Source organism: Onychostoma macrolepis, chromosome 15 (genome assembly GCF_012432095.1).
Source record: "Onychostoma macrolepis isolate SWU-2019 chromosome 15, ASM1243209v1, whole genome shotgun sequence".
In the NCBI taxonomy this organism is placed as follows: Eukaryota; Metazoa; Chordata; class Actinopteri; order Cypriniformes; family Cyprinidae; genus Onychostoma; species Onychostoma macrolepis.
The window spans coordinates 28,160,954-28,184,417 of NC_081169.1; the positions used below are offsets into that span (position 1 = coordinate 28,160,954).

Sequence of the window (23,464 nt, forward strand, 5' to 3'; positions counted from 1 at the left end):
TGTAGGAAGTTTTCAAAAATCTACGCTTTTTGCTGTCGTTTTAAAACGCTAAAAAGTCATATATTCCACTTATAGTTTTAGAGATTTGCTAAAGATAAAGTTTGCAGCCATGTCTAATGATGAAACAGACAAAGAAAGTGAAGTAAGTACAAAAAAGAAACCGCCCGAAAAACGAACAAACTACATCTCCCAGAATGCAATACTATGCCTATGGTTTCCATGGTAACTTTGTTGGGGTCCGCCCGTACTGGCGTGACCCAAAAGTTGCGATGGGTAAAGAACACATAAAATTTACGATGATACATTTTTTAAATTACTAATTTATTTTGGGTTTACAATTTAATTGTCATTGTATGTAAATCCGCATTGCTCTATGGCAAAAAATCCAAAAAAAAAATCTTCTTTTCAAGATTAATCGGTTTTTGTACTTTTACATCTTATTGCAATTTGTAGTTTTTAATCTTGTTTTCTGCAGTCTGGAGGTTGGAACATGTTTGGATCTCCAGTGGACTTTTCATTTAGGGAGCTCAACACAGTTTCAGGTGCGTTTCTAGTTCATACTTTTATCGGTTTGAAAGTTTTGCTTAATTCAAATAACTTAGCTCATTAAACTCGTTAATTTTCATGTCAGAGTTAATTTTCTGTTGTTGTTTTTTTCAACGTATTTATTGTTCCTTCAATGAGGCACATTTTCGAATGAAACATGATAGAATTGTCAGATACGTAAACGAGTCGTTCTTTTGATTCGGATCGTTCCAATGAATCGGTTCATCCGGTTTACAGAACCGAGCAGGTTTGACCGATGGTGTGAAAACCTTTATTTAGGCCTACAGCTTTACAAACAAAAAGAAAAAGATGTAATTAATATTTACGAATTGACTGTGTAACAGTTTCATCAACAGGCACAGGAAACACACACACACACACATATATATATATATATATATATATATATATATATATTTAAAAATATAAAAATACAAAAACTTTTTTTCAGACAAGACATGCCTCACATAACGTAAATATAATTTGACCCCATCCAAGATTTTCAGATTTTATCAGGAGTGAAATATAGCCTAAGTGTGTTACTACAATTTTAAAATTTATTAATAAATCTGATGCTTACCAAATCCCACAATCACAGATTCCAGACCTCTCTTTTTTGTTTTTTATTGAAGAAAGAGTCAATTATATTGTCTAAGAAGAAAAAAGCTTAAAAACAATCTGTTTGCAATTCTTTGCCTGTTTTTATTGAAATGTAATTCTCAAAATTTGTCATTATTTCCAGGTTATATTGCTTTTAATCCCGCTGTTTTTACCTCGTTTGATTTTGTTTCTGCTGCTGTCTGTATATTGTATTGTTCTTGACAAAAATAATAATAATAATTTAGTAGAGGTAACTAATTTACCATATGGTTCTCATCATAAAACTGTGTATAAACAACGATTATTAGTCTGTAAATATGTGTACAAATAATGAATGCAGTGCATTGCTGTGTTCCTGTAGACATGCTCTCTGATGAGCCTAATCCAGGCACTCGTCCACTAAAGCGTGACTCAGAGCAGAAGATCCTCAGCGCAACGCTCAGACTCAACAACAACTTCCTCTCAGACTTGACTGGACTGATGGACACACTCTCCGCTCTTTACGCTGAGCCGATGAGTCTGGCCTGGCTCGACCTCTCCTTCAACGAGTTTCAACACATCCACCCAGTACGCACTTTACCACCTGCTCCTGACAACTGAGCACAACAATTTGTGTAATTGCTGAATTACGAGAAGACCTTCTTGAAAAAACACCATTCTCTCTCTTTCCGTCAGGTTCTCACTCAACTTAAAGAGTTACGCTTGTTGTATCTGCATGGAAACCGTATTTGTAAGTTGTCAGAAGTGGATAAACTTGCTGCGTTGCCGTTTCTCCACACCATCACTCTGCATGGCAACCCCATAGTGACCGAGCGTGACTACAGGTACGGTCAAAGGTCAGATAGATGCACAAGTCAGGGAGCAGAAGGGATTCCAAAAATCTTAAGTCTTAAGTCGCTGGGGTATATTTGTAGCAATAGCCAAAAATACATTATATGGGTCAAAATGATTGATTTTTCTTTTTGCCAAAAATCATTAGTATATTAAGTAAAGATCATGTTCCATGAAGATATTTAGTAAATTTCCTACTGTATATATATAAAAACTTATTTTTTGATTAGTAATATGCATTGCTAAGAACTTCATTTGTACAACTTTAAAGGTGATTTTCTCAATATTTAGATTTTTTTGCACCCTCAGATTCCAGATTTTCAAATAGTTGTTTCTCGACCAAATATTGTCCGATCCTAACAAACCATACATCAATGGAAAGATTATTTATTCAGCTTTCAGATAATGTATAAATCGAAAAATTGACCCTTATGACTGGTTTTGTGGTCCAGGGTCACAAATGACAATTCAAGTCTTTCTAAACCTGTGTGACTGACTTTCGTCTGTGCAATACAAAAGAAAGAAAATTAGCACATGATATGACTAAAGCTCATTTTTGTCTCAGTACACCATAAAAACGCTTTTCGTCAAATGTAATGAGCATCTGAAGTCAGTGATTTTCCACTGTGGATCTCTGTACGGTGGCGCTCCTGACACAACAGGTGCTGAAACTGCGGTTAGGATCCGGTTACAAACCTCTGCTGTCCTGTGCGTAGCAACAGTAATCACATATAGTTCTGATACGCACACGGCATGTGCACGTGTAAGACCATTCTCAGCGCAGGCCCTACAGTCTCACAAGATTATGTCCAGGTCATACTTTCTTCTGAAAATATAAAATATATTTTGCACAAAGAAGCTTATTTTAAGTACAACTAAAATTGCATTTGTAAGTATATTTTAATGCCAAACACAATTTCCCATTAAACTCTCAATACTGCAATGCAAAAACTAAATATCTTTAAATATGGTAAAATGTTTATACATTATGATTTTATTTGTTGTATTGCTATAAAATGTTAATTTAAAAATAATGTGAAATGGAAATGATGCTATTCAAAAAAATAATTATTTTGGGGTAAAATATCTATCAATTATTTATAAAATAACAAAGATCCAGTGTTTTCAGTCTTTTAATTAAAAAAAAAAAAAAAAAGGTAAAACTTCAACTTCAAACTATAAATGTATGACTGCTGTGAGTTTTACATGTTTTGTTAACATTAAAAGCATTTATTACATTATTTTTCTATTCTGTAATCTCAAAAGTCCATTATAGATAGATAGATAGTCCATTAACTAAAACGTAAATGTTAATTGTTAGTTCTTATCTCAGGTAAATATTGAAATTAACATTAACTAAGATTAATAAATGTTTTATAAGTATTTTTCAATGTTAACTAAAGTCGTTCTTTTGAGTTGGATCTTTCCAATGAATCAGTTCAGTTCACAGAATCGAGCAGTTTTTAATGACGGTGTGAAAACATTTAGCAGTTGTTTATAAAGCAGATATGAATATTGAATTTAACATTAATGTTTTAAGTATTTTTCACCAAAGTAGTTAACTAATTTTAACAAATTGAATCTTAATGTAAAGTGTCATCTATTTCTTTGTCATGAAATGTTGAATTGCTCAGAATTGTTTATAGAATCACATTATTTCTCTAAGTTGCTTGTCTGCGTCTCTTGCAGGGCGCATTTGATCGCCACCCTTCCTCGTGTGAAGATGATTGATTTCAGCGCTGTCACCAAACAGGAACGAGAGTTGACTTCAGTTTGGCAGAGGAGCAGAAATCCATGCAAATCCATCGGTCACAGCAAAGTGGACTGAACCTTCTCCACCCGACATCCTGATACGTCTAATAAACATAAACAGCTACAGTTTGATCTGCTACAGTGAGGTGAATTTAAAAACTGTAAGAAAGTTATAGACCTAGAGTTACTTGAGTGTTTCTTCATTAGTAGTTGATGAAGCCACATGAGTAAGTGGTGAAACATCTTAAGCAACTGAGTAACGTCCATTTCACTAGAAAATCTTTAAAGCCACGGCACAAAGTTTCTTTGAGAATTGCAGTAAGCAATTCAAGAATGGATGAACAAAGCATTCTCATTGTACACCAATGTATGTCTGCTAGACAAAATAAAAAAATAAAAAACACAATTTTGAAAGTCTTTAATGCATAATTTTATTCAACAAAAACAGTTTTAACAGAATATTGAGATTAATTTTTTGGTACTAGCCTAAGAAATGTTTTCTCTGTAAATCAGGTAGTATTCCACATTTAGGTAACAAACAAACAAACTTTAACACTATTAGTACACTGCAACAGAAAACAAAATATTTGCAGCGCATTTTATCCCTTTAAAAACCTCAAAGAAAGACAAAGGTGCCTTGCCATGATCTAGAGAGCTAACTGTGCCACACTGGTCTGTGAGCTTGCATAAATACATAAAATCAAAATAAATAATTACACAAACATACTGTGTGGCATCTCAAACTCTGTCAGGAAAGAACGCTAGTTGTTTGAATTCACAAGTTCTTCCCTTGTTTCTCGGCACAACAGCAAAAAATTTGATGGACTAAGTTAAAGCAATGCAATAATATTTTTTTTATGTTAAAAGTGGAACAGGCAAGGTAAAAGCATGCCTGTTTGCTTAGCTAAAAACAAGCTATCGATCGCGAAGCCTTACGACTAAGGCATAATGCAGCCAGGGGGCACCGTAGAGCCGTTTACACTTCCCGCTACACACGTATTAATCATTCATCTCGAATCATTTTACACTCTGTACATTAAAGGCATTGACACAAAAACATCATTTACAAACGATGAATTCCAATTCAAACCCACCTCCCCATCCAAAACATTCGGAGTTGACAGTATGATTATTCGTTAGACAGGCCATGCTGTTCTGGCTCGGTTTAACCGGGGTTCGCCTTTTCCGTTACGACTGCACAACAATGGTTATAGGAGAGGTGCACGGTCAGAGAAATACTTTCTCTTCTCTTAAAAGCAATAGCAGAGCCGCTTCAGAGGATTCAAAATCTCAAATTTAATTTCTGATATGACACGTATGCCAAACGTCCCATGATATTTACCATCCGCCATAAAAACTGCATACAGACCACTGATCTATATATGCTTGTGATGTAGACCTTTGTGAGAGTAGTGCCATGTTTAAATTTTGACGGGAATGAAAATGAGGCTGTGAGGGACTGAAGTGCGGTGCGTTGAATGGATTGTACTATTGTTTAACAGTGAACTGACAAAACTTCTTCCCAAAAAAAAAAAACTTTCAGTAGGCAAAAACTCTATAAACAGTTTAAAAGTTGTGACATTATATGATTTTTATACAGTAAGTGCTATTGTAAAGACTGTAAAGTAAGTCTGTCCATCACAGCTTTGTTTTCATCTGCGTAAAAATTCAATACGGCATCCAACCTGATTACGATCTATTGGCAAATAGAGGTAAACGATTAGGAAAAAACACAAATTAATGTCTAAAGTTGCAGGACATCCCATGCTTTCAGCTCTTGGGTAGTTAACAGTGATAGACTCAAATCTAAACCAGTTGAAAATCAATTCAAAAGAATTTAAAGCAGATCAGCCACAGAAAGCAAATTAGTTCAATAAAGAACATTACATGTGTGTTACTCTGGTTAGACAAGTATTATGTATGTTGTCCATATTAATCCACATCCCAATCTGGAACCTCAGTGCATACAATTATGTGAATGATTTAGAAATAATAAACTCTAAACCACAGTGATTCAAGAATACTACAAGAGAATTAATTACATTACTGAACTGAACCATAACCTATGTGTTAAGTTGACCCAGCCAAACTGAGTAAATATACAATTAACTTTAGTACAAGTGTAAGAGTAATTGAGAAGTCTGGATGTGCTACTTGGTTTAACAATCTCCATCTAATCAGGAAACTGAAAAGCCAACAGAAGAAGAATCAACAAGAACGAATAAAACTAAACAAAAGCTCACCGAAGCGATCGTAGCAGCTCGACGCTGTCGAGTTGAACATTTCTGATGCATTTGGTGAAAAAGGGTTTGATTAAAGCATGAAAAACTACCAGTAACAAAGATAGTAGATCAGATGTTTTTACCCTCTCGGATCTGTGCCATGGCGGGTGACGGATTTACACAAGGAGGTCTGGTTGGGGTGAATTATATTTATCTGCAGGGCATTCAGAGAACAAAGACATGGGTGTCTGCATCTCAAGAAGTTTGGAAGGAGAACGGAGGAGTGAAAGGGCTAGAAAGAGAGACAGAAACAGAGGAACTGGGGAGGGAGGAGGTCCATCTTTTGAATCATGGTATAGCAAACTGCACCACCAGCTCTTCCTTGGCATCTACTTTGATTTGTGAGATGGCGCTGTAGGCATATGCAGCGATCTTAGAGACCTGATGAGGAATGAAAGGCAATAAATCAAAACGCCAAATAATATGCATAATATCTAGTGATAGATCAATACATCGACTGATAATCATCACATTGCCAACAGCCTGATCAATGGAAAATGCACAATTTATGTTATCAATTCTTTAAACTTAGGTACACTACTGCTCAAAAGTTTGGGGACAGTAAAAGTTTTTGAAAATAAATAAATACTTTTATTCAGCGAGGATGCATTTCAATGATTAAAAATGACAGTAAAGATATTTATAATGTTACACAAGATTTCTATTCCAAATAAATGCTCTTCTTTTGAACTTTCTATTCATCATCAAAAAAAAAAAAAAGCGTTTTACAGTTTCCACGAAAATATTAAGCAGCAGCACAGCTTCTTAATTTATAAAACATTAATATAGAACACTGAAATATAAAACTGTTACATTAAATTCTAATTTCACAGTATTACTGTTTATATTGTACTAAAAGCATCCTTTGTGAACATCATCCTCTTTCCAAAATATAAGTTTAAAAACTCCTAATGAACCTCAAACTTCACAACAGTAGCGTATATATATATAGATTTATATGTGCATCTTTAAATTTAAAAAAAAGCATTAAAACAGTTGTTTATAGCATATATTCATACATTTTAACTGCTACAATTAAACTGCATTAGCTTATTTATATATTAGAATATATATATTGCATATTGACTGAACTGATTTGTAGTTTTCACCATTTGTGATCAATCACTAGCAAGTTCCACACCAGGCCTTGGCATGCCAAAACCAGTCTAATATACATTGAGACGGTCATTTAATATTTGAGTCTGACCTGCTGTAGATCTGCGTAGGGGACCAGGTCAGCGGCGAGCACCTGGTGAGGTTGGCTGGTCAGTGACGGAAGAGGAACGGGCTTCTTCTGAGACAGCGTTCTGCTCAACACCTCCAGCTTGGTGCTTTAACACAAACACACATGATTCAGCTTTAAACATAACCTATGTGCAAGCCATCCAGCCATGTCTACTGTTAATATAAATGGCATTTCAGCAGTGTAACACACCTGTACTGTCTGGCTCTGTCCATGTATTCATGTTGCTCCATGCCTTGAGAATCAACAGCCGACACGTCAATTATGTTCCTAATCAACAAGAAAATAAAAGTGAGTTTTAATCTACCAACAGCCCAGACTGTGTAATGAATGACAGGACTGCAGCAGTGAAAGGGAACGTGTGTGTCGTACAGGGCTGTCCGCTGCAGGATGGTCGTGAGCAGGGCCTGTTCATCTGTGCGGTTGGACGGCAGGCTGTCTGCATTTCGCTCCGAGCCATTAGTGGGTTTTCTGTCCAAGTTTGGGTCAGGAATCAATGGCTTTACTTCTTCATTCTGCACAAAAGAGCCAAAAAGAGGCTGGTCAAAAACATGATCATCGGATCTTCTAAAAAACCAGCGGTTTTACTCTTTTGAGGAGGCAATGGTGGCCTAAAACAACGACTAAAGAGCTATTTGTCTACGCCACATGCCCTAACTGAAAATAAAGTTGTGTCAGGGTCTGCAATTTACTACATTTTAAAGGAGCATGTTCCCAAGGTGAACTGAAACTGTCATAAATATACTACAAAACTGCTCTGGTTAACAAAATCTGCTAAATGACTTCTTACATCATATGTCCAAACATCAACTTCTTACTAAATTACATCATACAACTTGAACCTGCTCAAAAGTGATTTATACAAAGAACACATTTCCTTTTTTTTTTTTTTAACTATTAGTGATTCACATATAAGGATTTTAGTTAGAGATATAGATTTACTTTAATTAATTAATTAAAATCAAGTCTATAAAATAGAGCACAAGTAGAAAAAAAATCCATTGTGGTCTGAGATCATGAATAATAATAATAATAATAATAATAGTTTTACACTGCTTATATAAAATAGTTAATAAAATATAATATAGTATGCATAACAATGTGAGAATATTTAGACATTTTAATTGTTAATTGTTTAATTGAATTTCTTTGCATTTTGTTTTTCATTCTTGTTTTAAACCGACCAAAATAATAAATCGTTTATAAATCATAAATCACAGATTTTCAATGTGGTCCAAGACTTTTGGGCAGTTACACAAAAATAGAAACAGATAATTCCAGGCCTGGATTTGGGAATCCACTGATATTTTAAAGTTTGAGAGGAGAAACCCTGTATATATATATATATATATATAATTAACTCGTGCCAGATCTGGGGGTCTGACACATCTGATCCACTGACATGAGACTATTTCCCAAAATTTCCCATGTCTAATCATCCTGCCTCCAGCAGTAAAACCAGTCATTCTGATTAGACGAATAATTAAATGTAATTACGCATTAGATTAAGTTTGTTGTGGTCTTGAAACAGACTCAATACTGACCCGTTCTTGAAGAATTACAAACACAGTAACTGTGTGTTGAATGTAATTCAGATTGCAGGAACAAACAACACATTCAGCTGTATTTTCTAGCTGTTTGGGTGTACATTGATTAAATCTTATGTACCTGCTCCGACGTTTCGCTATCGCTGCTGAAACAGCACCCCATGACAGCCGTCCAGCAGGTTCAACCTCTTCTCTGTGTGAGTTTTTCGTCTCAGAAGCGCTTTTTCGTTTTGTTTGTCTGTTGACTGTAAAGCGCTCCGCTGCAAACGCAGGAACCATCACATGACAGAACTCAGTCAGGTCACGTGACTTCCGTCTCCTCACCGTACGCTGTTACGTCAGTTCCGCCCGTCCGATATTTTGTATTTGCGTTATTTTCCCTTTCGACTGCGATTTTAAGATAAAATAAAATAAAGGTGCGATAAGCGATTTCAGACGTTTATATTTAGCTTCTGAATTAAAAACACGAAACGCACTTTTGATAAAAATATTGACATTGAAAGACGCAGATAAATAAACTTGTTCAAAAATTAAAAGAGACATTTAGCCTACATTTATTAGAAGTTTGACAACTATAGCAAACTAAAAAAAAAAAAACCTTTTATTAAAGCTTCTGTAGCAATCTTTGCATTTGTACTTATTATAGGGAAATTAAAAATATGTTGTGGGATAATTGTGGGATTTCTTTATTTTAAAATATATATATAATTATACCAGAACACTCGTATTGAACAGCAAAAGACATGTAAAGTCACACCTCTTCTCTGGCTGTGTTGTTGTTGTTGTTTTTGGGGGGGAGGGGCTTATTTAGAGCTTAATTAGGCCTGTTATTAATTTGCCATCTTGTGTTGGTGAGACTTGACTTGAGCAACAGGTTTTTAGCGTAATAAGAGACTAAATTTGAACAACTGTATATTCAAGTGGATGAACAAAATATTCTTATTGTACTTACTACCAATAAATGTATGCATACAGACATTCAGTAAAAAACAAAAAAACAAAAAAAAACAATACTTTATAATTGTGAATGTCTTTATTGCATAATTTTATTAAAAACAAAAATAACTGTATTAACAGTATATTGAGTGTATTGGTACTAGCCCAAGTAAAGTATTCTCTGTAAATCAGGTAGTATTCCACATTTAGGTAACAAACACGTAGTACATTGCAACAGGAAAAATAAAGTATTGCAGTGCACTTTATCCCTTTAAAAATCTCAAAGAAAGACTAAAGTGCCTTGCCATGATCTAGAGATGTACATAAAGTCAAAATAATTACACAAACATACTTCAAACTCTGTCAAGAAAGAACGCCAGTTGTCATTTTACACTCTGTACATTAAAGGCATTGACACAAAAACATCATTTACAAACTAATAATTCCAATTCAAACCCGCCTCCCCATCCAAAACATTCGGAGCTGACAGTATGATTATTCGTTAGACAGACCACGCTGAAAACAAGGCTGTGTTTACAGTGTATTTAGTGGATTGTGCTGCTGTGTAACAACAAAGCAATCGTTCAGCTGACAAAACACTTTCAGTAAACAAATCTCAACAGTTTTAAAAGTTCTGGAATTACATGATCTATTATACACTGTGAGCCATTGTAAAGACTACAGGTTTATCCCTCACAGCCTCATTTTCATCCATATAAAATCCAATATGGCGTCTAACCTGATTCTATTAGTCTATTGGCAAACAGAGAAAAACAAATTACGAACTGAATTACGAATAATGAGATCTAAACCACAGTGATTCTAGAATTCTACGGAAGAACTTAAACCATTAACTATGTGTTAAGACGACCCAGCCAAACTGAGTAAATACAATTAAATTTAGTACAAATAGAATAATTGAGAAGTCTGGATGTGCTACAATCTCCAACCAATTAAGACACTGAAAAGCCAATAGAAGAAGAAAAAAAAACACCAAAGCAATCGTAGCAGCTTGATTGTGGAAGTGAGGGAAGGGAGGAGGTCCATCTTTTGAATCATGGTATAGCAAACTGCACCACCAGCTCTTCCTTGGCATCTACTTTGATTTGTGAGATGGCGCTGTAGGCATATGCAGCGATCTTAGAGACCTGATGAGGAAAGAAAAGCAATAAATCAAACAAAACTCTGAATAATGTGCATTATGCATTTTTTTAAATATATAAACTACGGTTCACAAGTTTCGGTTCACAGTAAATGTTTTGGTTCATTTTTTAGAAAGAAATGACTCTCTTTAATCAGCGAGGATGCATTAAATTTACAAACAGTAACTGTAAAGACATTTGAAATGTTACAAAAGACTTCTATTTCAAATAAACACTGTTCCTTTGAACTTTCTCTTCATCAAAGAATCCTGAAAACAATTACATTTCCCCAACAACTGTTATTAATCAGAAATGTTTCTTGAGCAGCAAATCAGTGTATTAGAATGATTTCTGAAAGATCATGTGACACTTAAGTGTTGCAAAGGGGTGAAAATTTCCAGTAAGTTTCCGGAAACTTTACAAAAATCCCTGGAAGATTCCCAAAAATCCTGGAAAGTTTGCAAAATTTTTGGAATGTTTCTGAAATTTACTGGAAAATGAATAAATAACAGCAATAAATTACATTTGAAATATATTTAAAACAGAAAACTTGTCAAAATATTTCACAATATTACTGTCTTTACTTAATAAATGCACCCTTTTGAACATATTCTTCTTTCAGATATGTGACCCTGGACCACAAATCCAGTCAATAAGTAGTATAAAAAAGTACATTTGTAGCAATAGCCAAAAATACATTGTATGGGTCAAAATTATCTATTTTTATTTTATGCCAAAAATCATTAGGATATTAAGTAAAGATCATGTTCCATGAAGATATTTTGTACATTTTCTACTGTAATATATCAAAATGTAATTTTTTTTATTAGTAATATGCATTGCTAAGAACTTCATTTGGACAACTTTAAAGGCGATTTTCTCAATATTTAGATTTTTTTTGCACCCTCAGCCTTCAGATTTTCAAATAGTTGTATCTCGACCAAATATTGGTGATATCCTATCATAACAAACCATACATCAATGGAAAGCTTATTTATTTGGCTTTTAGAAAATTGACCCAAATGACTGGTTTTGTGGTCCAGGGTCACATACTGTATACCTTGGCATGTCAAAAGCAGTCTAATGTACAGTGAGACAATGACACCGAGTCTGACCTGCTGTAGATCTGCGTAGGGGACCAGGTCAGCGGCGAGCACCTGGTGAGGTTGGCTGGTCAGTGACGGAAGAGGAACGGGCTTCTTCTGAGACAGCGAACTGCTCAAGACCCCAAGCTTTGTGCTTTAACACAAACACACACGATTCAGCTCAATACAGCTCTAAAACACGCATGGACACACTGCAGGGACATTTAAAAATAACTACAAAGCAAAAGTTAACAAATGGTGAGCTGTTACAGAACTTAAAAGTCCATCCAAAAATTTAAACGGTCATCATTTACTCCCCCTTGGATCATTGGAACACAAAATAAGATATTTTGAAGACTGCTGGTAAACAAATGGTTTCGGGTCTCATTGACATCAATAGTAAGGACAAAAAATACTATTGAAGTCAGTGGCTCCTGAAATGAGTTGGTTACCCACATTCGTCAAAATAGCTTCTTTTATGTTTCACAGAGGAACAGGATTTCTGCAGGCTTTATGAAAGTAAATTTAGGATGTCTTAAGGCCTTTTTAAGACTAAGTAAAGAAAATATAAGGAATAAGCTAAATGAAATGCAATGCATCAAAATGTACATGTTTTGCATTAGCAACACTTCAAAGTTTCAAAGTCACCAAAAAAACAAACAAAAAAAAAAACTCCCAATATACGGAAATAATTTTTACTGATCCTTCTGATCACGTTACAAAATATGTTTTGTTTTCTAGTACAAATGTCTATAAAGATTCTTAAATCAAGATACATTTATTTAAAAAGCAAAATGACAAATTGGAACAAATATCAATCAATTCAATTAAAAGGAAAAACAAGTTTTCATTCGCCATTGATGGGTGTTTATTCTTGTCTTAAGCCTAAATTTAAATTTTTCAGTTTCTCAGAAAGCAAGACTTCAGTTTGCATCTCAAGTAAACATCTTGATTTAAGGTTGTTCAGAAAAAAAAAATACTGAGTAAGATATTCATTTTTTGCAGTGCATGCAACATCTAACGCGATAACTATGAATTTAAGACTCTGGTTTAGGACCTTTTTAGGCCTTAATGTGTGGAAAGATGAATTAAGGCTTTAAGACCCACAGAAAGCTAAAACCGGGATGCTGTAAAAAAATAAAAATTAAATAATTAAAATAAAAAAATATATACTGTATATATATATATATATATATATATTGACTAGTGTTGCACACAGCTATTGTTTATGATGTGACACCACTGGCATCAATGGCATTTCAGCAAACCTGTACTGTCTGGCTCGGTCCATGTATTCATGTTGCTCCAGGCCTTGAGAAATCACAGCCGACACGTCAATTATGTTCCTAACCAGAAGGACAAGAAAAGTGAGTTTTAATCTACCAACAGCCCAGACTGTGTAATGAATGACAGGACTGCAGCAGTGAAAGGGAACGTGTGTGTCGTACAGGGCTGTCCGCTGCAGGATGGTCGTGAGCAGGGCCTGTTCATCTGTGCGGTTGGACGGCAGGCTGTCTGCATTTTGCTCCGAGCCATTGGTGGTTACTGCGTTTAAGTTTGGGTCAGGAATCAATGGCTTCTTTGAGTTGTCCTGCACAAGAGAGCCAAAAGAAGGCTGTTCAAAAGCATGATCATCACACCTACTGAAAAACCATTTAGCCTTGTCTAACCAGTATGACAAAAACTTGTGTCAGAGTTCACTAATTATTACATTTTGACGTAACGTGTGAAAAGTAAATTGATTTTCTTTTTAAATTTAATCTCAGGTCGCTCCAGGTAAACTAAACCTGCCATTACTGTAAATTGCTCTTACAAACATCTGTTAAATGACTTCTTACATCATATATGTCCAAACATCAACTACTTACTAAATTACATCATACAACCAAACTCAAACCTGCCCAAAAGGCTTTTACATTTCCCCAAAATAATACGCTTTATATATAAAAAACAAACAAACGAGCAAGCCCAGCTCAGATGGCAAAAGTAACGCTAAAGTAACAATGCATTACATTCCATAATGTAACGCAATTTACTTTTAGAAAGTAATGCAATATTGTAACGCATTACTTTCAAAAGTAACTTTCCACAACGCTGACCATTACTTTTTTCAACTGTTAGTGATTCGTGTAAAAAGATTTTTAATCGTTATACCAAAAAAAAAAAAAAAAAAGTTACATTTTTAGAGCTAAACGAAATCTAAAAATACATTATGGTCTGAGGAATTAAGCATTAGAGTAAGTTTGTCGCAGATCTGTGGGTCTGACACATCTAGACACAGACACGAGCCTAATTCTCAACGCATACTTTCAGTTTGTGACAGAGTTTACCAACTCATCATGGTACCAGACGTAAATAATTCTGAATACAAAAGTAATTTAAAGAAATTAGACAGTGTTTCATTTTGAAATACACTCAATACCAGCCTGTTCTTTATGTATACACACCCCAACATCAACTGTGTGTTGTATGCAATTCCTGTTGCAGGAACACAAACGCCACATTCAGTTGTATTTTATAGCTGTTTGGCTGTATATTGGTTAAATCTTCTCTACCTGGTCGCTGCTGAAACAGCACCCCATGATAACCGTGCAGCAGGTTCAGTCTCTTCTCAGGGTGAGCGTTCGTCTCAGAAGCGGTTTGTTTGTCTGTTGGCTGTAAAACGCAGGAATTATCACATGACAGAACCAAAGCAAGCCTGCAAGGTTAGCAAAAAAGCGTAGGCTACTGCGTCCACCAGCGACACGCAGCGACAAAGCGACAAAGCGACGCAATCCCATTCATTTGAAGAGAGAGCTATCGACTGGAGCGACGCGACAACTTTTTGCTGTGTCTTGCAACCTGAAATGAGCGAGTTCATGAGAAGCCGTACCACTCAGTGTGGAAAGAGCTTTAGACATTCAAACTCTGTAGACAATCATATGAAAAAGAATTGTCTTAAGTTGTCATGATGAGCAAAGTCTATACATCCAGTTAGTTTCCAGGTGCAGCATGCAATTTCTGCATGCAATTAAAAAAAAGAATAGTGCAAAACAGCATGAAAAACAAAACAGTGTATCTGACAATTAGTGAAACTAATAGTCTGACAGAAACAGAGCCGTAATGTTTAACTGAGCTGCTGAAATAGTTTCCTATTTTCTCCTCATTCATGATAATGATGTCTGAGATCTTCTGTAAATTGTTACATTAACACATTTCATTGGATTCAACAGCTTGAAACTAAGATCAACACTTTATGTGATAATCACCTATTGACCACATTTGTAGAATTGAACCGTATGTCCTTAAAAAGAAGAATATTGAAAGAAATGTCTGTTAAGAACCTTTAATAATAATTATTAACCACTTAAAATTGTACTGAGATATCTTTAATACTTGTTACATACAGGAGTATACAAACTTTATTTAAAAAAAGTGCTTTTTCCCATTCTTGAACTGTCACAATGCAAAAAGTATAGCCAAAGTCAACTGACTGTACTAAACTAATTATATTATATTTTTTAATTTAGAAATAAAATGATGCTTCCATGTTTCTATAAAGTCATTTTTCCACCCTGTAATTTGGCTCCAGATCCCAGATGAAAATGGTTGTTTTATGTCCTCTGCAAAATAATGGATTACTCAGTAAATATCCATCCCAAAAAAATTATTTTATTTTATTTTATTTTTAAATTTTTTTTGGTCTTCATCACTACTTACGTTTGTCTTTCTTCTAAATAAAAAATATGAACAAAACCAAATTTTTAACTTTGGGAAGTTTCTGAAATTTGGTTGTTTTGACACAAAATAACTCTATACTAAGGTCTGGATTTGTTTCAGTGTTTTTGTTTCAGCAAAAACAAGAGGACCAATGAAATATTAATAACTTATGTTGTAGTCAATGTTGCCAATTTAGTTATTTTGTCACTAGATTTAATGACTTCCTCATCCCTTTAGAGACTTTTTTAAAAAGCCTAGCAACAAAATCACTTTCTTGTACAAACACTCTGAGACTCTCTCATGACGTCATAAAGGTGAGTTCACTGATCTATATAAATATAAATATAAATATAGATCATTGAACTCACCTTTATGAGGTCATCTAACAACATTAAGTGATCAGTTTTAGCTACTTTCAATTGAATTCAATTTTTGAAATGTGGGGTCATAAAAAATAAAAAAATAAAAATAAATCCACACATCACTTTTGACCACTGTTGTGTTTCAATATGTGAGACCCTGCTTACTGTGTCATCACCGGTGCATTGCTGCATTTTTCCAATTTTCCAGCCAAAAAACCCCCCATTTAATTACTGCTTTCATTTCTGCAGTTAGAGCATTGACTTGAGTGGAAGAGGTTATTAAATTTCTTATTTTGCCAGTTACATAAAAAAACCTTGACAATCAAGTTTGTATCATTTTATCAACTCCATATCATCATATAACTCAAATATGCCATATCTTCGCTGGAAAGTGTTTGTCTCCTTCTCTTTGCTGCCATCTGGAAAATCCTCATAAAGCATAAAAACCCTGTGTGTGTGTGTTACTAGGAATTTCCAGCAGGTGTCAGCAATACACTAAAGTCTTTTCCAGTTTTCCATTAATATACAAAAGAGCAAAACGACAACGAGCAGAAGAGAGAAGCCGGGAGTCGAGTGTTGAATTGTGTGATGTTTTCACCGGATGCCGAATATTTACATGTGACAGAGGTTCCCAGTAAATTATGTAATAGAAAAGAAAAATCTAATATGTTTATACCAGAGTGGATTTAGAAAAGGGCGTAATACAATGGATTCAATAGTATGTCTAGAATCTGAAATTAGAAAGGCAATGGTGAATAAAGAGGTGTTAGTAGGTGTGTGTTTTGATGTGGAAAAGGCATATGTTATGCTGTGGAAAGAGGGACTTTTAGTTAAATTGGACAAAATGGGAATAAAAGAAAAAATGTACAATTGGATTATGGATTTTTTGATTAATAGGACCATACAAGTAAGGGTTGGAACAAGTTATTCTAGGACTTACTCAACAGATAATGGGACCCCACAAGGAAGTGTGTGTAGTTATTTAATATAATGATAAATGACATATTTTCAATGATCGGACAAGGATTTGGTAAATCTTTATATGCGGATGATGGTGCCTTATGGAAAAGGGGAAGAAATGTAGTATATGTGGAAAGTAGTATGCAGAAAGCAGTTAATGAAGTGGAAAAATGGGTGAAAAAGTGGAATTTTAGACTGTCAGTAGAAAAAACTAAAGTGATATGTTTCTCAAAAAAGAAGAAATCACCAAATATTAAACTCAAAATGTATGGTCAAATGTTAGAGCAGGTAACAGAAATTAGGTTCCTTGGAGTATGGATGGACTCAAAACTAACTTTCGCATCACATATTAAGAAAGTAATAAATAAATGTAAAAAGGGAATAAATATTTTAAGATGTTTGGCAGGGGTAGATTGGGGTGCAACCCGACAGGCATTGAAAAGAGTATATTGTGCAATGATTAGACCTATGATTGATTATGGCAGCATAGCATATAGTTTGGCATCAATATCTGTGTTAAAGAAAGTAAGTGGTATTCAATCTCAAGCACTAAGAATAGGAAGTGGCGAAGTCGCCAGTCTCAGCGATGCAGGTGGAAATGGTTGCCTTTAGACCTCCGGAGACTTCAGTTAAAGATGGCATACTGGTGTTCTGTTAGGGGCGTGTAGAAACCCATCCAGTCAAAGATGTATTACAAAAATGTTGGGAATATGAGTATGTAAATTATGATGGAATGCCGATGCAGATGCTAAGAAGAGAGGAATTAATGATATAAAAATAAGCTCAACGGTAGCAATACCAATAATACCCCCTTAGATGGTCCAAATGCCAATGGTTTATTTTGAAATAAACAAAAAGGAAAGGTGTATGCCTAAAGAAATAGTAGTGGATGAATATTTGAAACGAAACTATTTCAATAGTATTCAAATATATACTGATGGGTCAAAAAAAATCCACATTCTGGGTATACAGCAGCAGCCATATTTATACCCTGTTTTAAATATAGCATTGCTAAGAGGCTATCTAATGATGTATCTGTATTCACAACAGAAATGATGGCAATTCTAATGGCTATGCAGTGGGTGGAAGAAATTAATCCTTTAAGTGTAGTAGTTTGCTCAGACTCATACTCAGTATTAAACAGTTTAAGTCAGCAGCTAGACAGGATATACTCTATTGTACATAATTTATATAGAGTAAATCAAACAGGAGTAAGAGTAGAGTATCTATGGATACCTGCCCGTGTAGGTGTAGAAGGGAACGAGGAGGTAAGCTGGCTAAGTCAGCATTGAGAAAAGAAGTAGTAAAACAGAAGTAAAAGGTATTATTAAAACAGCAGTTGGAAGTATGTGACGAAATGTATGGAATAAAGAGTCAAAAGCGAGACACCTATTTAGTCAACATAAAGAAGATACTGTTATAACCAGGATCCGTATAGGACACCCTAACCTTAATTATTCATTGCATATAATAGGAAAAAGCGAGTCAGATTGCTGTAATTACTGTGGAATAACAGAAACAGTTGAACATGTGCTCTTACATTGTGAGGCATATAACAGTCAAAGAAAGCAGTTTGTTGAAAAACTAAGAGATATGGAAATCAGTGACATTATATTTCAGAATGCACAGAAACAGTTAAGCGTGTATGATTTTCTTCTTAAATATTTGAGAGATACTGATTTGATTAGAAGAATTTAGTTAGTTAGTTAGTTTGTTTTTGTTTTTTTCCCCCCTATTTATTTATTATTATTATTATTTTTATTATTAATAGTTTCGTTCATCAAGGCCTCACACTCCATCCCAGCAGGTGGCGGAAATACACCTTAAGCTGGTTTGCCAACCGCCATTAAACACAAAAGAAGAAGACGAAGAAGAGGTTCCCAGTTTACAGAGTTTGACTTTATACAGCTTTTCATGTCTCAACAGTTCAGCAATAAAGGTTTGGGAATATTTACATCATTCTCAGGAGAAACTCCAGGTGTAGCAGCTGAAAACTATGCCATACTACTAAAGACTTAGTTTATTTTAAAGACACTGAGGAACAAACAGGTTGGTTTCCATTCTCGATTATTCATTTTTGATTGTTTTAGTAGCTGTGAAATATGGATCAGTATATGGATGATAATTGATACATATTTCACAGCTACTAAAACAATCAAAAATGAATATGGATCAGTATATGGGTGATAAATGATACAGAAATGCATATAAATGATCATGATCCGGTACAGCAGTAACAAGTGAATGACTGAACTAAGCGTTTGGCACATTAAACATCTGATATCACAGACTGATACATGATCTGTCTTGTTTTTTGCTATTAAATCAGGGCTCATATTCAGTTTTCACATGTATCCACCTTAATGTGATTGTAGCTACTTAATGTTTATGCATAATTGTCAAAATGAGCAAAGTCTATGAATTCAAACAGTTAGGTATTTTATTGCCATGATAAATGTTTATGTTTGTATTGTCAAAGTAATTGCAGGGTTTCTGCATGAGACAAGAAAAACAAAACAGTGTATCTGACAATTAGTGAAACAATAGTCTGACAGAAACAGAGCCGTAACGTTTAACTGAGCTGCTGAAAAGCCAATAGTTCCTTGTTTTCTCCTCATTCATGATAATGATGTCTGATATCTTCTGTAAATTGGCACATTAACACATTTCATTGGATTCAACAGCTTGAAACTAGATCAACACTTTACGTGATAATCTTGACTACATTTCTAGAATTGAACCGTATGTCCTTAAAAATGAGAATATTGAAAGAAATGTTTGTTAAGAACAATTAATACAAATTATTAACTACTTAAAAGTGTACTGAGATATCTTTAATACTCGTTGAGATACAGGAGTGCAAACTTTATTTTTAAAATAAGTGCTTTCTCCCATTCTTGAACGGTCACAATGCAAAAAGTATAGCCAAAGTCAACCGACTGTATAAACAAATGACAAATCTCAGTGTAGAAATAAAATAATGATGCTTCCATCTTTCTATAGTCATTTTTCCACCCTGTAATTTGGCTCCAGATCCCAGATGAAAATGGTTGTTTTGACTGTCCTCTGCAAAATAATGGACTACTCAGTAAATATCTGTCCAATATCAATTTCTTTTTCTTTTTTTTGGTCTTCATCACTACTTATGTTTGTCTTTCTTCTAAATAAAAACTATGAACAAAACCAAAATTTTGAATTTGGGAAGTTTCTAAAATTTGGTTGTTTTGACTAAAAATAAACCTGTAAGTTTGTGGGTTTGTACTGGATTTGTTTCAGTGTTGTGTAGTTGATCGCTGTGATTGACACGACCAATGAAATCTTCTGAATCTGTGGTGGGCGGGGTTTGTGCTTTAACTGGGTTAAAAAGGTGAGGAATATTCACATCATCCTACATCATACAGGTACAAACTCCAGGTGCAGCAGCTGAAATCTGTCTGACTGTTAAAGATGGAGTTTATTAAAGAGGAGATTGAAGACATGAGTGATCCAGAACCATCCAGAATAAAACAAGAAGATACTGAGGAACAAACAGGTTGGTGTCCATTCTTGATTCTTCATTGACTGCTGAGAAACATTAAAGCTGCTGTTAAAAAGATTTAAATAATGAGCAATAGGAATGATAAATGATCATCTATATGATTATATCCACATTTTCATTTTATTATCAAGGAATTACAGAACTAACCTCAGATCTGATCCTTGATACTCACAGATAAATATGTGACCACTTTTGGTTTCTGCTATAAAATCTAGTTTACTGATACTGAACATATAATTTGTTTATTTTAGACTGGATAGAAGTAAAACAGCAAAGCCATGAGGTGCACGAAGTGAAGAAGGAACACAGTAAAATTAAAGTGAAACAGCTGCAGACCTGCTCACAGTGTGGAAAGAGTTTCGGACACAAAGGAAACCTTAATGTGCACATGAGAGTCCACACTGGAGAGAAACCGTACAGATGCCTCAGTGTGGAAAGAGTTTTGCTGCAGCAGCAAGACTCAGTTATCATCTGCATGTTCACTCTGGAGAAAAACCATTTAACTGTGATCAGTGTGATAAAAAGTTTATTTCATCATCAAATCTAAAAGCACACATGACGGCTCATTCAGATGAGAAACCTCATGTGTGTTCTTTCTGTGGAAAGAGTTTTTCATGGCTGACCAGTTATAAACTGCACCAGAAAACACATCATGAAGTGAGAGATCATGTGTGTTGTGAGTGTGGGAAGAGCTTTACTAGAGCTGACTGTCTGAAACAGCACCAAAGAATTCATACCAAGCGCTCATATTTCACTCAGTCTGGAAACTTGAAATCACACAAGCGAGTTCATACTGGAGAGAAGCCGTATCACTGTACTCAGTGTGGAAAGAGTTTTGCTGGTTCATTAGATCTCAATTATCATCTGCTCATTCACTCTGGAGAAAAGCTATTTAACTGTGATCAGTGTGATAAAGTGTTTATTTCGTCATCAAATCTAAATAAACACCTGAAAGTTCATTCAGGTGAGAAACCTCATGTGTGTTCTTACTGTGGAAAGAGTTTTTCAAAGCTGACTCACTGTAAACAGCACCAGAAAACACATAGTGATGTGAAAGATCATGTGTGTTGTGAGTGTGGGAAGAGCTTTACTGCAGCTGGTGATCTGAAACAGCACCAAAGGATTCATACTGGAGAAAAACCTTACAAGTGCTCATATTGTGAGAAGAGTTTCACTGAGTCTGGAAACCTGAAAATGCATGAGCGAGTTCATACTGGAGAGAAGCCGTATCACTGTACTCAGTGTGGAAAGAGTTTCTCTCAGTCAAGATCTCTAGTGTCTCATGTTAAAAAGCATTGTTCTGTGTCAGAGTGAGCAAATGTTTTCTACAGATTCAGATAAAGTAAATATGAGATTAGCTGAAATTATTAGTTTTGCTGTGAAATGTCACAAGATTTGTGGAGATGTTTTTTGTTGGAGAACAGCAAAAGTATTTAGTTACTTTAATCTTACATTGATGTTTTCTATTCTTTGATTGAATGCCTGCTCATCAAGACATTGACAAAGAAACACCCAAATTAAACTGAAAAATCTGTAACAAAAGATGCAGTGCAATAAATATTATATATGCAACATGAAAGTTGCATAGGCTCTGTATAATGATGCAAATAAAAGTTCCATTTCACTGACATCTCTGATTAAGTGTGATTTTTATTGATGTGTTAATCATTATAGTATTTTAGGTATGTTCAGTAATAGATTTTATTTGTGATGATCCTGTAGTTTGAAAATGAAGTTAGAAAATTAAATGTGTTTAATGTGTCACTTTACAGAAGATCTCAGACATCATCATAATGAATGAGGAGAAAACAGGGAACCACTGGCTTTTCAGCAGCTCAATTGATGATCGTCTTGTTGTCAAGAGAGATTATTCAGCGTAGATTACGTGAAAATAATGTAAAGTATGTTCAGTATAAAATCATTATGCATATGGAAAATCCTCTTAAAACATGAAAACCCTCACAATGCTCAACAAATGCTCACAAAACAAGCAGTGTCACATGTTGACCCAGTTTCCTTAGTTCTCCTCATTAGTTAATTAGCTCCACACCTGTTTCTGTTTCCCCTTGATTACGTTTTGTATTTAAAGCCTGTGTTCATCCATGTTTCTTTGTCTGCTATTATTTGATCTATGTGTTTTGCTACCCCTTGCTCCTGGATATTCTCTGTTTCTTGATTTGGATTTTTATTAAAAGACTGTTTTTGTTTACACCCCCTCATCATGCGTTTATTTAGCTAACACCGTAACAAGCGTAGGCTACTGCGTCCACCAGCGACACGCAGCGACAAAGCAACACAATCCCATTCATTTGAAGAGAGAGCTATCGATTTGCGGCAACACGAGCGAGTGACAGAATTTGGGCGACGCAACAAAGTTGAGATCTGTTTGAACCAATAGGCGTGAAGTCAGTGGACCGATCTGTTACTACATTCTGTTGTGGAGTGTCAAGGCATGTCCTATAATTTTATGACAAGAGTTTTATCCTTCACGTTAAAGTAAATGATAAAAATTAAAGACTGCAGAAACCATACCTGCACTCTTGACGATGAAAAGCATTAATTAGAATTTTCATTCAGCCTGTCTGCTGTTTTTGTTCACACCAGATATATATTATATATTATATAAAATGTTTTGGTTTTGTCAAAATGTGATTATTTTCTCTGATCCAGTTAAATGCTGATTTAACTGATCAACACAATCAATGTCAACCTGACAAGTCACCTGTCAAACTAAATTTTAGACTTCATGAACTGACTACATTCAGATCACAGCTCTTTCTGATGAAAGAAATACATAAATGAAGAAGAAAGCAATATATATATATATATATATATATATATAATGTAATGGTTGAATATGCACTGAGTAATCCCATATTTTGAGGAGCTAAATTATGGGTGAAAAAATAGGCTACTTCAAAAAGATTGTAGCATCATTATT

General features: G+C 34.8%; 4 protein-coding genes across 6 annotated transcripts; 2 read left to right on the top strand and 2 right to left on the bottom strand.

Annotated features, from left to right (window-relative positions):
- The first annotated feature begins 13 nt into the window (after window positions 1-13).
- On the top strand, window positions 14-4,146 carry lrrc51 (leucine rich repeat containing 51). 2 transcript variants are annotated; one of them, XM_058745484.1, is made up of 5 exons: window positions 14-142; window positions 476-542; window positions 1,508-1,713; window positions 1,822-1,970; window positions 3,667-4,146. In XM_058745484.1, exons 1-5 carry the CDS (start codon window positions 110-112, stop codon window positions 3,803-3,805), a joined length of 594 nt encoding a protein of 197 aa, XP_058601467.1. In that variant the 5' UTR covers window positions 14-109; the 3' UTR covers window positions 3,806-4,146. The 2 variants fall into 2 exon arrangements, with proteins under 2 accessions (XP_058601467.1, XP_058601468.1); XM_058745485.1 differs by lacking the exon at window positions 14-142 and adding an exon at window positions 243-273.
- On the bottom strand, window positions 4,133-9,140 carry lamtor1 (late endosomal/lysosomal adaptor, MAPK and MTOR activator 1). The gene is made up of 5 exons (XM_058745486.1): window positions 8,923-9,140; window positions 7,627-7,769; window positions 7,447-7,524; window positions 7,219-7,342; window positions 4,133-6,392 (listed from the first exon to the last, which is right to left on the bottom strand). Exons 1-5 carry the CDS (start codon window positions 8,962-8,964, stop codon window positions 6,300-6,302), a joined length of 480 nt encoding a protein of 159 aa, XP_058601469.1. The 5' UTR covers window positions 8,965-9,140; the 3' UTR covers window positions 4,133-6,299.
- Window positions 9,141-9,831: 691 nt separating this feature from the next.
- On the bottom strand, window positions 9,832-14,826 carry LOC131520545 (ragulator complex protein LAMTOR1-like). The gene is made up of 5 exons (XM_058744854.1): window positions 14,520-14,826; window positions 13,413-13,555; window positions 13,233-13,310; window positions 11,995-12,118; window positions 9,832-10,885 (listed from the first exon to the last, which is right to left on the bottom strand). The coding sequence occupies exons 1-5, from the start codon at window positions 14,544-14,546 to the stop codon at window positions 10,793-10,795; spliced, it is 465 nt and encodes a 154-aa protein (XP_058600837.1). The 5' UTR covers window positions 14,547-14,826; the 3' UTR covers window positions 9,832-10,792.
- A 1,694-nt stretch (window positions 14,827-16,520) lies between these two features.
- Window positions 16,521-22,142, top strand: LOC131554022 (zinc finger protein ZFP2-like). Of its 2 annotated transcripts, none has more exons than XM_058799030.1 (4): window positions 16,521-16,652; window positions 18,862-19,034; window positions 20,387-20,517; window positions 20,775-22,142. In XM_058799030.1, exon 4 carries the CDS (start codon window positions 20,944-20,946, stop codon window positions 21,835-21,837), a length of 894 nt encoding a protein of 297 aa, XP_058655013.1. In that variant the 5' UTR covers window positions 16,521-16,652; window positions 18,862-19,034; window positions 20,387-20,517; window positions 20,775-20,943; the 3' UTR covers window positions 21,838-22,142. The 2 variants fall into 2 exon arrangements, with proteins under 2 accessions (XP_058655013.1, XP_058655014.1); XM_058799031.1 differs by having other exon boundaries at window positions 18,862-18,924.
- The last annotated feature ends 1,322 nt before the right edge of the window (window positions 22,143-23,464 follow it).